We start from the raw sequence: 15,698 nt of genomic DNA, 5'->3' as shown, positions 1-15,698 counted from the left end.
ACCTGGCCCTACAGTATTTTTAATTATGAATATTAACCTGACTAATTTAGAACTAAAGTTATGCCATTATGTTTGTTTTGTTTTATTAGATATTTTCCATTGAATTTTATTGCAAACAAAACCATTAAGACGCAACCACAAGTGAAAATCTGTTCAGCGGAAAAAACATTGAAAAAAACACAAACATTGCAGTTAATAACACAAGCATGTATAAAACTGATTTTATGAGGTCTACGGTGATATTCTAGCTTTTACCAGGGAGCTACAGAAACAGGCTACCTATGGTGTGTGTTTACATGCTGGCAGACATTTTCATGTTTAGGGTCATTCTCCATTTTACTATCATTTTGTGTTGCTTCGTTCCAATTAATGTTAACGAGCTGCGGGCAGTTTCTTTTAGCAAGACTTTTCAAATATACAACGTTTTAAGTAAATACTTTTAATCACGTTTCACCAGCGTTAAAACTGTGTGCCTCGGGAATGAGTTTTAAAGCGGCGGTACTTAACTCCTTCTCACCTGGTGATACATTTACATCTGCCTCACAGCGGCGCGTCTTAAACGGACGGGGTTAACTTAAAGCACCGGTGTCCGAGATTAGCCGGCTAAGCTAGCTACACAAGTCAAAGTATGTGTTCTCCGCTCAGCGTTGCATAATGAGCAACACCGCACATAGCGCTCAAATCCCTTTTTAAAACTCCTACCGCCACCTCCACACTGCAGTGCTAGCCGAAGCAGGCGGCTCGACTTTTTCTTTTCTTTTGAGGAAGCTTTCTCCAAACGTTTTGTGGCTTCAGTGTGTACGGGACCTGACGTGACGCGGTAGTGGGGCTGGCTCTCCTCCACTCTGCCTGCATTCATAAACGGATATGATAAACCAGCGCTGAATGCACCGGAGCAGCGACAACGGGCAGCCCTGACCATGGCGGAAGAGGACGACGCTAGGATTCGGATTTTACAGAGCCTGCGGGGGAAGATATGTAAGTCTGACCGGCGGGCCGACGTTTTCTGTGTCTCACACGGGGAGAGAGGTCGGTAAACCAGGCGAGCGGAGTGTCGGAGCCCGGAGGGGCGCGGCGTGCTATCAACAGTCGACAGAGTGAAGCCAGAGACAGGCGGCTCATCTAGTCGGTCTGCTGCCTAACGTCAAGTTAGCCTAGCATGCTACCAAAAGCTACTAGCCTGTTGTGAATGATTTCATTCACCCAGAACAGCTTCGCCGCCGTCAGTTAAGCTCTGAAAACACACTGGGCGTTTTGTGCCTGTTAGAAACGTTAGCTTTTGTTGTGGAGGTGAGCTGTAAGCTAAGGTAACGTTGGTGGCACAGTAGGCTAGCTGCTCTCAGCCACTTCAGTCCGCCGTCACTAAGCTAACCCATTCAGCTATAACGTTACTCACTGCAGGCGTCTGACAGCCAGGGAACTTGGCTAATCGTTGATAATTACGGCATTAATTTAAGCGACAACACCTAGTTTAACAAATGAAGACTCACACATCAGAGTAATGGTCACTCACCCTCTGGGATTGAGCGACACCAAAACATCTACGTTAATGTAACCCGGGAACGTTACATGCCACTAACATACTCATAATTATTGCGTATTGTATTGGTAGTTTATTGGCTGATAAATGAGTGATAGAGTGAGTCTTCTTTTAGCAAACTCCTTTTTTCTCAGCATGTCTCTGAGTCGCCAGTATTTGCTCTCTGATCTACATGTGGAGGCATTAATCAAGACACATTTCAATTAAAATATAATGTCTTAACATTTGCCACCATATTAATGATTAAATCATAAATCGGAAAGAGTCAGTTGGTTTACAGCATCAAATAATCTATTGGCAAGTTAAACTGTAGTTACTGTAATATCACTGTAACAATGAAGAAACATTGACTTTGAGGTAAAATACCTCAGCAGCCAGCATCCAGATCTTCATCCATAGGCTGGGCATCTGATTGAATATTTAATTTTGTTTTTTGCCAAATTAATAAGATCTTTATGGCTGCTTGCTTCAAAAGTTTCAGCCACTGCCAGTGGTAAATGTTTCCTAGTCGCACTACTTCATTGTTAAATAAATGTCTTCAAAAGAAATTAATTTAACATAATCTGGTAGTAAAGAAGGTTTTATTTGATTAATAACAATAATTGCTATTGTTGCTATTTTAAACATGTCTGATAAAACATTTTTACTAATACAGGGTAAGGCGACACTTTGTTTCGAAAATAGGATCAGACTACAAATATGAGTTGCTGTAGATGTGGTTTAACAGTGTGTATTTACTGTAAAGTGAATATAGGCTAACGGGTATGTAAAGCTTGTATGCAGATGCACACAATAGGATGACAAATGTCAGTTTCACTACTATGAATTAATGAGAAAACAGTAAGCAGAACAAAATAGAGGAACTGTCATGGCATGTAACTCACTTTGCAGTCTTACGAAACTCCATTCTTCCTCGTTCACACTTTGTCCTTTTTCCTTTAGCCTACATCAATGGAGGTGGCATTCTGTCAAGATGTATTCTTACACCAACTTTTACATGGCCATTGTGCTTGTATTTGTATGTGTTTGTTTGTTTAGTAGTCAGAATACAATCACAAAAACACCAGTTGATAAGTGATGAGGTGGCCTACAGCCAAGACAGGTACTGTTTAGGCTTGCTCTTTGACCCCTGGGTCGTGTTGTTCACTGGGTGACACGCTTCAGTTTTAGTGGAAATGTAATGGAAGAGAAGAGAAGAGATGACAGCAGGGCTGGTTGGCTAAAGTGTGTGTTTGTGTCTGCGTACATATGTGCTTGTGTGCTCTACTCCCACCAGGTCATTCTGGTTTAAGTGACGGCTTGACTGTTTCACTGGCCTTTCCTAAGATGGTTTATTTTTACTCGCTGTGTTTTTGTATAGGGACAAGTATGTAGCATGAACTGAGGCCACACTCCACAGCATTTATAGCCTAAGCTAATTTGCAATGCCTGTCCCTAACCATACACCATTATTAATAGCCTGTTAAAAAGCTGATCTCACTGGTGGCTTTTCTTAATTAGGTCCCTACCTGGGCTTAGGGTACCAATCCACAGCTAGAGGACTAAATTAGACCATTGCCCCTCTAATCCCCCGGTCTAAATCTGACTCAGTGTGAAGTTATTGGTAGTACTGTGTTTGTGTGACTTGTTATCTGTACTGGCAATTCAGGGTTAACTTATCTGATTTGGTATATATTTTTTTGTTTATGTGTTGCATTAAACCCCATGGCACGCAATCTGGGTTTGCCTGCAATGCAATGGAAGTGGTGTGTGTTACAAAGGTGTTTGTCATTTGTGAATCAGCGCTGTACTGTCGCCATTGGATATGCTGAGGAAGTCAATGTTTCATGTTTTTAACCACATACGAGCCTCAAGTCTACTTCAGCTACATCCGCTCTGCAGCTTGCCCTGACAACTGGCAGGAGCCTGTGTCCCCAAATGAACACGAGGATGTTGAACATCAAAGCATATTTTAGAAGTGTACCACATATGATTGCTGGCATTTTTGTTATATTGATTAGAATTTGGTCATAGTCCGAATCAGATTCAATGAAAGACAGGTTTCCTTTTTTGGTTAAGATTGAAGTTAGAATTTACTAAACTGCAACAGTTTTTTTTCTTTAGACTTTCAGAATTGTCAGGCTCTTGGACTGCCACTTATGCATTGTAATTAATTATCAGATGAAAGTTGATGTTTTGTTTTTTTGAGATCTGAAACTTAAATACATAGATTGTGTTCTCGTCCAGAATCTACTGAAAGGAAATTGTGAATCTGATGAAATGTTATGTAGTTCACCTCTCTGTTATTTCTCAATAGTATGTTAATCGTATGGGTGGGAATTGTTAGTGGGCCAAAGACGGTGTCCGTCTGTGTATTGAATTAATGGATTTTTTTCTATAATGTAGTAAAAACTTCTGTTATTTGGATGCCAATCATGATGATAATGCTCTCCTTTTGGTACTGCAGGTGAAGCTAAAAACCTGGGTCCGGTCTCGGGTCCAAATCGACAAAGAGATCTCTGCACCTTTTGCACCATAAGTCTGGATCAGGAGGAGGTGTTCCGCACCAAGGTGTTTGACAAAAGCGGCAGGTAAGCAGGATAATCCTCTAACATGCATGGATTGAATTTTAATGCTGATCACAGTTGTAAACCACTTTGTTTTAATGCCTTTTTTCTAGGTAGAGTTTCAATTTGACACCTGTTACTTTGTAATTAAGTGTTAATCTAAATAAATGTAGTGCCTTTGGACAACCTAAGGATGTACAGAATTTATTTCTTAAATCGGTAGATGCCCAAACATTATATGACTAGGTGAACTCAAGAAAGGGACATTATTTTTGAATTTATTATGTCATGTATGTAGCAGGCATTGAACAGATGAGCTGTATTCTATACTACAATGTTGACTTGTTATTATTGTACATCATTAATAAAATGTTATTGACATGAGCTTTCTTGATATTGAGAGGATTGTAGTACTTCACAAAACTGGTACTGTTGCAAAAAAAACATGGCAGCAACACACCTCACAGACTAATCCAGAGTAGGCTCATTTAAGTGTTAAAATACCAATAGTAGCATGGAATAAAACGTACATTGGCACACTTAAGGTATTCAGAAAAAGTGTGGCTGATAGTGTCGTATGAGACTTCAGTTATTTGTTTCCTGCTCCGTGCCCTATTTGAAAAGGACACCTTCCTCTCAAAAAGACACAATTTCTTTGTGATTCAGAATGTTTGTGTCTGGGTTTTATGACTATCATGTCAAGTCATTGGTCACCTCATTTGTAGCAAGTAATGCTGGCTATGCAATAAGCATCTTTCTGTTATTATGCAGGCAAAGGTTTCAGTGTTAGTATGTGCTATTTGAACCATTTCTTTATCAGTTTTTTATTTCATTTTAACTCAGTAGTGCATCATTTGTATGGTTACATATGTGTAACATTCAATCAGGTCCAAGTATCTTCACAGGTTTACAAATGGGAGAAATTGCTGCTCTTCTCTAGTGAATGTTGGTAATCTGTCATGATTCACAACTCAGTAAATTCAACCCCAGTTATATTAATGTACCTTAATGTTAATTGGTTATATTCTATTCATCCATTATCTATACACCGCTTAATCCTCACTGGGGTCGCGGGGGGGCTTGAGCCTATCCCAGCGAACTTAGGGCGAAGGCAGGGGACACCCTGGACAGGTTGCCAGTCTATCGCAGGGCTACACTTAGAGACAGACAACCAAGCACACTCACATTCACACCTATGGACAATTTAGAGTCACCAATTAACCTCAACATGTTTTTGGACTGTGTGGAAGGAAGCCGGAGAACCCGGAGAGAACCCACACTGCACGGGGAGAACATGCAAACTCCATTGGTTATATTGTTCTTTAAAAAAACAAAAAAGAATTTATCACACTTCAACTCTGGACTTTTCCTGTAAATGTAACTATTGCATGCAAACGTCACAAATGGTTGTTCGACGGCTAAATAAAGTCAAAGATAATATGCAAAATTGCATTGCAGGAGCAAAATTGATTAAGCTATGATTATTTGAATATGGTTCATAAAACTTTATAGTGAATGTCAGCCATATCAGCACAGCGTATACTTTCATTTCTGGGGTGGAAGTTTAGTGGCTTCTTTTGGGGATAGAATTAGGAAGAATTTCTTCTTTGCAATGTAAGACGTGACTGGAGAGAGGCATGGGCTAGTCTGTTTTGGAACAATATGTTTAGCTTCTGTTATTCATTGTGTAATTTTCAGTTTGTTTTAAGAACAGAAGTCAAAACATAAAAAAAAAAAAAATAGAAATATCCTGTTGATAAAAATCTCTCATGTGGAAACAGTTACACTAAACCCTGGCCCCTTTATATTTGTTGCGCGCCTGGCATGGAAGAAATGTCCGGTTTTAAATGCAGTTGTTTGATTACATCTCAGAAACTGTCAATATGTGGCTCAGAGCTGTATGTGTGTGTGGTATCCTTTAGGCTGGGAAACATTGAATGATTATGACTGAAATAAGCCATTTTACCAATAGCTACATGTTACCAAGCAGTCAGAGAAAGGTGTGGGAGATCAGGAAACCTTTTAGGTTGCCATCTACATCATTGCACATCTCACTGTAAACATGGGCCTGCCTTCTCTTGGTATTTCACAACAGCTCTTTTCTTTTTTTTTTTTTTTTTTATCTCTCCTGATTTCGGTACCGTTCAAAAGGATTTTACAGTCTCTGAGGAAGTGTGTCCTCCCACGCTCTCCCCACTCTTTCTCTCTGTGTCACTCTCATCTACCTTAGCCACTGTTTAGCACATCTTAATAATCACTCAAATTTGGCCCACTGCTTATTTGATGGTGCTTGACTCATGCCTGTTGTATGCGCTCCTGTCTCTAATTGTTTAAAGGCTATATGGAAGCTCTAATTGCAGCTAATCCCTAGGATAAAGGAGGCATGTTCAAACAGCTGTGGTCAAGTGGTTCTACCTAGCGTTTGCACATTATTTAGAAACCAGGATGACAACAGAGGGAAAGGTAGTATGGTGGGTGTATGTTCGAGTGTGTACAGAACAGGGGGGGTTACAAGTGCGTAGTTCCATGTGATGTGTGGGTGTATGCTGGATATGTTGGCCAAGCCGTGTGTGGAATAGTCAGACAAGATATTTCACCATCCAAGATGCATAAGTTGTTGAGGAAAACATGTAGGGACCGAAGAGCTATAGGACAATGTTCTGTCAAAACCACTATTGAATATTAATACAGACATGCCTACTCATTGGGCTAATTTCCAGTTTCTAATCCAGTGTTTAGCACTTTGAAACTGAAGAAGTTTATGGGTGTGTATTTGCTGCTGTCACGTTTTAACTCACTGTGGACTTGTTTACCTCTGCAATGGTTCCTTACCTCTGTGGAAACAGAGGCTTAAAGTCGAGAGAACTTAATGTCTTTTGTGCAGTATGACAACGTTATAATGTCAGACATTATCAAAAAGAAAAACGTGAAAGTTAAATTATTTAGATTATTTGTTTTGCAAATCTGAAAAAAAGGGAAATCAACTTGTACAATATTTTTCCAAGTGCCCACAGGTGTTACCAATTCTGGAGAAGTGGTGACTCTACATACTATTGATACTTCATGACTTACATTTTCTAATTTGCTTCCTTCCTTTCTCCTATCTGTTCTTTGTAAACACTGCCTGTAGTTCAGCCCAGTTCAGCTGGAAAGTTGTCTTGTGACTCTTTGTCACTGCTGAGTCAGTAATGGTCATGGTTGCACTTCGGAGCCTGGATTTTTTTTGTTTTTGTTTTTGCGTTGTCTGATTTATGTGAGTGGATTATTGTGGCAGATTTTTAAATGAGCTTACATTTGGTTGGCTTGTCTGATGCATCAGTATGTGACACGTGATTAGTTCAAGTTAAAAATCTGATCATTTTCTTCTGGTTCTGATAAATGGTGTAATTTTGTCAAATTATTTGAAAGATAAATGTGCCATTAAAACCCACCTGTTCAGAAGGTTAAAATGGAGGACATGTAATTGTAAATGAAGGTCATCAGTAGATTTTAGACCAGTATCTGAGTGGCGAAGTTTTATTTTATTTTTTATTCTTATAACTGCCCTACATATACACCAAACAAGTATCTACCAAGTTGCTGTCTATTACTTTGATGCTGAGTTTTTGTTTCATGTATTTCCACAAGTGAACAAATCTCCCAACTTTGTCAACTGAACTGGCCTTTAAATTTAAAAAAACAGGGGTTACTGCTGCAGCTTTACTTGAACATATGAAGGTTTACCCAACTGTCTAAGTACTGTTCAGTCTGTTTGGGACAGGTGGTCCATCTGCAGGCAGCACGTACATCGAGGTAGTGCTTAACCTACAATCGGCTATGTCAGATCAAGCTGTCTGGCTCGCAGTCTTGGTCGTGAGGTAGTTATGTTGGCAGGGCTGAGTGGCACAGATGCTTGGGCCCTCTGTGTTTCTGCCAGCTCCTACCGGGCAGTCAGTCCTTGCACTGAACAGCAGAGATGTAACCACTTTGCTGCTTGGCTCGGTTATATAGCATTGATTGGACTTTGCATGTTCCTCCTTTGTCTGTTTAAGTTTCAGGTGTCCAGGTTTCCTCCCACAGTTTCGAGACATGCAGGTTTAGGTGGACTGGAAACTTTAAATTTGCCTACAGGTGTGAATGTGTTGTCCGTTGGTGTGATATCCTTGTACTGGTTTTGCAAGCTGTCCTGGCCTCTTTTGTTGGGCTGAATGATAATTTGGAGCACGATGTTGTCAATAATATTTTTTCAGATTTGAATGTAAATCCTAATATGGCAAATATAGGCTGAAGTACTTGTAAAATGGATATTTATTACAAGTTTCTCAAAGATTTAGGTCAGACAGAACTCTTGTAGAACAAATTTGATCATTTTTACAAAATATTTTCTTCAAAACCATCCATGCAAAATATATTTTTTTTAAATAATGTTGCAGCACAATGTATCATCACAGAATGACTCTACTCATAGTCCACATGACACATTTTTTTAGATTTATTTTATTAATCAGTTTAATTCAGTGAGTTAAAGGAATCTAACACCAAATTAACATCATAGTCAATTGCTAAACAGTTTGTACGCTGCTAGACAGCATGAAATGACTACTTGGGAAACTACATGGCAAAAGTGACAGATTTAAACCTACAACATACCAAGAACATTCCTCTCAACCCTGATGAGTCATGAGGGCACCCTGTGCTCTCCACCTTCTGCTCAGACAGTTCATTTTCCAGTAAATTAACAAATCCTGCCTTGATGATAGTATTGTGATGTTGCTTTTACATTTAGACTGGAACATAACACCATATTTATTTAGAAATTGTCCATTGTATGTTTTAAACACAACCTTAATTGTCTCGTTGTTACAACACAACAACAGTATGTTACAAGATTAAACTGATTAAGGGAACTCACGACTTTAAAGTATAGAATTAGGTCAGATGAGCGGCATGCATCAAGCCTCCATGCTGCAATGTAGCACCGGTTGCAGCATTTAAATCACTTCGATCATACTGCCACTTTTCAGCTGCGGTCAACAGTTTCTACATGTCAGTGTCTTGGTGTAGTCCAACATTTTCAGAAACTGCAGGCACATGTAGACCTGGCAGAGCAGTAGACATTAATGTGAAAGGAAACCGGAAATAAATCCAAGATCTACCAAGGACCCAAGTCTCTCTTAATGTCCACTCTTTATTTACAAGGAGGCCAAATTGCAAAGAAAGACAGACAGGGAAATGTATATTAATACTATACGTATTGCATTTTTATTATATGGAGGGAAATAAATTGCATTGTCAGTTTGCACTTGTTTTACGTGAATATGATATTCAGACTCAATAAAACACACAAGGAGCATTTACACATAAACCTTGAACCGTTAGGGTGGAGCCGCTAAGCTGGTCACCTGGTTCACCACAGACTATACCACCTGTGAAAAAACAACAACAAAAAAACGTGACCTTGTTTGCCAACTTTAACCTCTGCCTTTTTTTTTTTTTTTTTTTTTGCAGCCCCTTCTATGGAGAAGACTTCTACTTTGAGATCCCACGCCCATTTCAGTGTTTATCCTTCTATGTTTATGCCAAGAGCGTTTTTCAAAGGGACCTACCTGTTGGTAAGTAACACCCAGAAGCGCACATGAACTAAGTATATTTTCTTCTCAGAATTGGTGTGTGATAGTTTAATGTGTGTGCTTGCTTCTTTTCAGGCAAGGTGTCGATCCGGAAGGATGATCTATGTAAATACAGTGGGAAGGAGCACTGGTTTAGCCTTCATCCAGTAGATCCTAACTCAGAAGTTCAGGTAATTTCTCGGAAAAAGTCAATGTTTTTTTAGAAAGTGATCCATACATGTAATTTCAAAACTTGGCATTTAATTTAGAGCACATCCTATCCTGATTACAGATTTTTTTAAAAATTGGGATGGGCCTACATCTAGATGCTTAATAGTTTGCACTGAAGTTATTGGTAATGAGACTGCACCATGCACCTCGGTCTTTTTACAGCTTTCACATCTCCAACGTAACAAACAGGAAATTCACTTGCATGTGGTCTAAAATTTGCATAGAGATAAGATCACTTTCATGTCAAAATAAGGTTTAATAGTCTCTGTCCAGGCTGTCATGTTTTTACAGGCTGGGGGCACCGCTAGCCCCCGCTCAAAAACACACTGTCCTAGTCTGGTAGCAGGAATATGAAATGCGGTATCTAAAACACGAGTGTTGGGATGGTTTTGGTGGATTCTACATGAAAGAAAGTAAAATATTTCAGGGGCAAAACAAGAATCCTATATATGATAGAACTGGAGTGCATCTGTCTTGCACCTTTGAAGCCCATCGTATTGGGAACAGTACCACTACTGGAAATATTGTTAATGGTATTTTAGCATTATTTGTGCCACCTGCAAGATTGGGATTTGACGGCAACAGCATGCTAAGATCTATATTTCGACTCTTGCCTATAAAAGTTGGGATAAGATTCAAAGTATTTGGCACTAGCTCAACCCCACTTTCTTATAATGCAGATGTAACTAGCCTGTTGTTGTGACTGCACATAAGATGGTTACTCAGAGTTTGCCTATTGTCTTAATCTCGGTGGTTTTATGACACACCAATATGCCAACACCCTAAGGGTTGAAAGGTTAACAGATCATGCCACCAAGTTTTCTTTTATGAATTATTTTATACACAGATTTCCTGTTAAAGTTCCAGCTGCAGTCTTGGATTATCAGGTGTTTTTGGTTCAGTGTCTGCAGTATGTGTTTAAAAAAAAGCCTTTTTTTTTTTTTTTCGTTCAGAATTTTATTGATCATTTACAGGACTGCAGTTCTAGTTTCTCACATATAGGGCATGTATGTGGGTTGTTTTATTTCAACTGTATATTTCTTTGATCAGACAGTTTTTAGTGGTCTGATTGTGTTGGGTGAAACTACAGCACACTACCACTTTTTGTGCTGCTGTAGCTAACATGTTGACTCTAGCTGCCATTAGCCCACGCCAGACTATTCTGGGTATGTGCTGCTACACTGATTCACTCACAAGTAGACACTTTCAACTGCAAAGTTACATCAGTGAGTGATGGAGGTGTTATTGCAATGCCTCTCAGATTTGGTTTGTAGCCAAACAGGGACTGTGCATGCACGCTGCAAGCAGTGTTAACTCAAATTCCAGTGAACTTGCGCAGTTAATAAAGAATATTTGTATGGCAAATGATACATTTCTTTGACTATATTCATTACCCGGTAGTAATAGGTAATAGTTGTGATATGACTGTTAATTTACTGAGGATTGGAACCATTTGGACCCTTGCAGAGTAGTTCGTATTATATTGCCGTAAAGTCTTATCTTGCATCAGAAAGAACTTCTTGCCATCTTAGCCAAGTGCTGAATTGCAGAGACAGAGTGCAAGTGTGGGGGCGTTTTGTTTAGCTCTCTGCGTTGCTCACTCTCTCACTCTGAATGTCTCTTTCTCTCTCTCTCTCTCTCTCTCTCCCTCCCTCTCTCTCTCACTCTGACACTTCCGAAGGCAAGACCGGCAGCCTTTACCACATCCGACCCCGTAAAGATCTTTTGAGTGATGACAAAATTCACAGCTGTTGTGGCTCTTGTCGCACATGTTGCCTCTATTAACCTAAAACGAGATGATACATGAGGTGGAGCGCAGCCACAGGTCTAGCACTAATACTAAAGAAGAACTAGAAGCTATTTTAAATATGACTGTGTGAAATGTGTAACTTGGTACAAGCAAAAAGCATGAACAAAAGTATTTGCTGCTCTACAACTACACTTGTATCTGGTTTTACAACCTGCATATTAATTTAGGATTTCACTTAAAATTTTGAAGTTCTTGTGCCCTGATGCAAGACTGAAGTCTCTTGACTTGAATAATTTGTAACTTCTCCACACTCTGTCTGTTTTCTCATTGTTAACAGGGTAAGGTTCACCTGGAGATGCGACTGAATGAAGTGATCACAGAGAACGGCTCAGTAGGTCAACACTTAGTAGTCCGGTGAGTTTAAGATTTCATTATTGCCAAGTGTCGTCCGATACAGTTCATTGTTTTATGACCTTTTAAGGTTTGCAGTGAATTTGAAATCACGGTAGAATTTCAAAGACATGAACCAAGAGTGTGTTTCCAGTGGCTGAAGATCAAACCCTGACAACCAAGTTTCTCAGTGTGTTTGTACGTTGTTTAAAAAGAAGACAATTTTGAGCCAACGTTCTGCACTTAAGAGGGTCAGGTATAGATATATTCACATGTGTCTTGTATACACACAGGTAGATAGTACACACACATCAAGCAAAGGCTGCCTTCATGTGTAAATTTACTAGAGAACTAGACTGAGCCTGAAATAAGATACAAAAAAGAAGGGGAAGGACAAAGAGGCAATATTAGACATATGAACAAAAGGTGTGCATATGATGGACAACCAGATATCAAAGAAATACATACAGTATTGTGCAGAATGTGTAATTAGGTTTCAGGCTTGTCTGTCTTGGTAGGGAAACATGCTTTGTAGCTCTGAGCAGACTAAATGCCACAAAGTATGTATTGCACTTTTATTTCATAGGAAATGACTATTTCTCACGACCTAAAAATACTAGCACTTTCCTCTTCTCCTCTGAGCTACAGTGACCACATCCAGTCAAATATTTTTCAGTGCTATACATTTTCTCAATGATTATAGACGTGAGTTTATAACAACCGCCTGTCCAAAAATATGTTAGGAAAACTACAGGAAATGCACTATTTGTGCTGTATGCAAACTGCAAACAACTGCATATTTCAAAAAGAGGTTTATGAGAAGGAAACCAGAATGTCTTAAAGTTGTTATCAAAGAGGAGTTATCATTGATAAGAGTACGCCGTTTTCCAATCTTAACTCTCAGTAGGTTGTTGAGGGTTTTCTGTGTGTCACAATATTACTTTATCACCTTTACTTCTGAGCTCTACGCTTCATATCATAAAGTTTTCGCAAGCACAAACCGATAGACAGGCAGATAATGGCGTGGGAGGATGGTCAAAAGAAACCACTTGTTGCGTGAATAGGCTCAGCAACTATACATGTGTGTATGTCAGAAGTCAGGCTGTTTACGTATGTTGTTTTACATCCCCCACCCATTCATACTTGGAGAGCACGGTAATGAGGAGGAAGTGATGGCATCTGAGCAGGAAGCCTGCGCTTCTCACACTGCAACCGCTGTGGTTTTCTGCTGCTGTCATTCACTGTGTCACTCAGATTGTTTGCTTAAAGTGTGAACCTGCTCACTGTCAGCTCTCAACCACCTGTGGGTAGATGATGAACGCTGCAGGCTCATCTTGATCAGAGATGGTAGCAAAGTTCAAATCAAACATGTCAAGCTTATCACTCGCACACCTCTAGTCATCCTGCTGCAGCGTGATTATTCACCAGAGATGGTCAGATCGGAGCTGGATGGGGATGAGCTAAGACAGATGCAAAGGAGGCTATAGGGAATATTGTCATGACACCCTGGAAGATAATGCACAAACATCCTGACATTTGGCAGCTCAACTTCTCCCACTGGCCTCACTTAGCGATGGGCTGAATTCATGCTTATTCTCTGGCGACTCCTGCTTAGCAGCCACATCCTGTTTAGGGTGCCTACAGTGTCTGTTTGTTGTCACCTGCAACACCGGTGCAAAAAAGCTGTGGTCCCTGTGTGACACAAGCCAAACATGATGGCAAAGCATTACTTCTAAACCAAGACCGTAACACACTTAAGCAATCCACTTCCATCTTATGTTTATGTACAATTTATATTCCATTTCATGCCATTTTTAACTTGTGACCTTAACAGTTGATAGCAGATTAATCAACCTTGAGAACTGATAAACTGGACAAAAATCAAACTGAGAGAATCATTTTGAAATATAACCGACAATGTATGAAACGCTATAACCCTCGGTGTCTTGTGTTGCTAATAAGGATCATGACCAAATTTGTTGTTGTTTGTTTTATCTTAAAATGATATCAATGATTTAAGTCAGATTTTTACTTCAGTTATATTTTTACTTCAGTATTCTTCACATCTTACATAATTATGCGTGTTTGTGTGCGAGAACAACATAATTCTGATGGTGCAATAAGATTAAACTTTTTGAATTCATTCATTTTTAAAACCGTCTTAAGCTGATGCTCAGCACAGTGATTAATTAATCTGTCAGTAGTGGTACATGGATGTTACCTGAGGACAACGTGTTGATACATGTTTTTATGATTGTATGTCTGACGTGAGAGTCAGAAATATCTATTAGACCTGTGATTTGAGGCATCTATTGTTTCTTAAAAAAGAAAAAAAAAAACAAAACAGAAAAACAAGTTTCCTGTTTCAAGTATACAGCTTGTATTGCTGAGTGCTGTCATAGCTCAGACCATAAAGGGTTAATGACGGGAGCATTTCCACCAAGGCATCTGTTGAACCAACAAGAAATTATTTACCATCCGTGCTCTCAACAGTATCGTAAGCTAATCTCTGCCAAGGTCTAGGTCACTTTAAAGCCTGTGAAATCATGAAATATTAAAAGTTTTGTTCCATTATGACCAGATGCACAGCGGACTTCTGAAAGATAACATAACTGATCTGTTAACTATTTAAAATCAAAATAGTACCTAAGCTGATAAGAATAATTCAGGTAGTAGTAATGGTTTTACTTTTTGCCGTCTATGTTGTGTACACAGTTATATTCATTTTGTATCTCTGTATTTCTTTGTTAATCCCTTTAGAATAATAGAGTGCAAAGAACTGCCTTTGATCAACGGACAGAACTGTGACCCCTACGCCACCGTGTCACTCGTCGGACCCGCCAGGTAACTCTGAATGCTGCACATACACCAAAAGAGCTATTCTTTCCTAATGATCTATCATTATGGTGATATTCTCTTCATGTTTCTCAAACTATAAAACAGCTCGATGAAACATATGAGACTTATCTTTTTTTACTTTTAACGAATATTTAGTTGTGAAACAGTACATCACCAGATAATGTTATACTGTGTAGCCTGATCTACCTGACCCCTTATGAATATGTCCCACTAATGTGTTAGTATTATAGCCAAATTTAAATGCAATTGTTCAATCTGCCTGACAAAACCTCCTCAGGATAGTCCAAAGACTTTGAGGTCTGGCTGCTCATATTATGCCACTAATAGGACCTTGTCACAGCTAGTAGAACTACATCTGAGCATCTTAAGTCATGTCCTGACCATGTAAATACAGTCGCATATAGTGAATATAGTACTGAGAATTCTCAGAATTATTTACCCATAAATATCTTGGAAATAGTAGTTTAAAATGTCAGTTTCTGTGTTGTATCTCGTCAGGTCTGACCAAAAGAAAACAAAGGTAAAGAAGAAAACCAGCAACCCTCAGTTTGAAGAGACCTTCTTCTTTGAGGTAAATACTGCAACTCCACGTTTTGCACCCTCAAATGTTTGAGATTGGTTACATTGCTGATAGCTTACTAAAAAAAAACAAAGTAAGTTTGTTAGTAAACCTTGACATGTTCGTCCTCAGGTCACAAGGTCCAGCAGCTACTCTAAAAAGTCTCATTTCCAAGTGGAGGAGGAGGACATTGAAAAACTTGAGATCAAGTGAGTTTTTTTTTTTTGGTCTCTTC

The 15,698-nt window shown here is 39.3% G+C and overlaps 1 protein-coding gene across 1 annotated transcript in view; it reads left to right on the top strand.

Annotated features, from left to right (window-relative positions):
* The first annotated feature begins 304 nt into the window (after positions 1-304).
* Positions 305-15,698, top strand: part of rasa2 (RAS p21 protein activator 2) — a 31,313-nt gene continuing 15,919 nt past the window's right edge. Inside the window, exons 1-8 of the mRNA XM_008282617.1 lie at positions 305-978; positions 3,987-4,110; positions 9,574-9,677; positions 9,771-9,865; positions 11,993-12,069; positions 14,806-14,889; positions 15,403-15,475; positions 15,596-15,672. Of these exons, the coding sequence (XP_008280839.1) occupies positions 921-978; positions 3,987-4,110; positions 9,574-9,677; positions 9,771-9,865; positions 11,993-12,069; positions 14,806-14,889; positions 15,403-15,475; positions 15,596-15,672 (692 nt within the window). The 5' untranslated portion in view covers positions 305-920. The remainder of the gene's footprint in view (positions 979-3,986; positions 4,111-9,573; positions 9,678-9,770; positions 9,866-11,992; positions 12,070-14,805; positions 14,890-15,402; positions 15,476-15,595; positions 15,673-15,698) is intronic.

The sequence above is a fragment of the Stegastes partitus genome, unplaced genomic scaffold (assembly GCF_000690725.1).
Source record: "Stegastes partitus isolate 25-593 unplaced genomic scaffold, Stegastes_partitus-1.0.2 Scaffold279, whole genome shotgun sequence".
NCBI classification, from domain to species: Eukaryota; Metazoa; Chordata; class Actinopteri; family Pomacentridae; genus Stegastes; species Stegastes partitus.
Note: the sequence above shows the minus strand (reverse complement) of the source record. Positions and strands in the feature narration are given on the sequence as shown.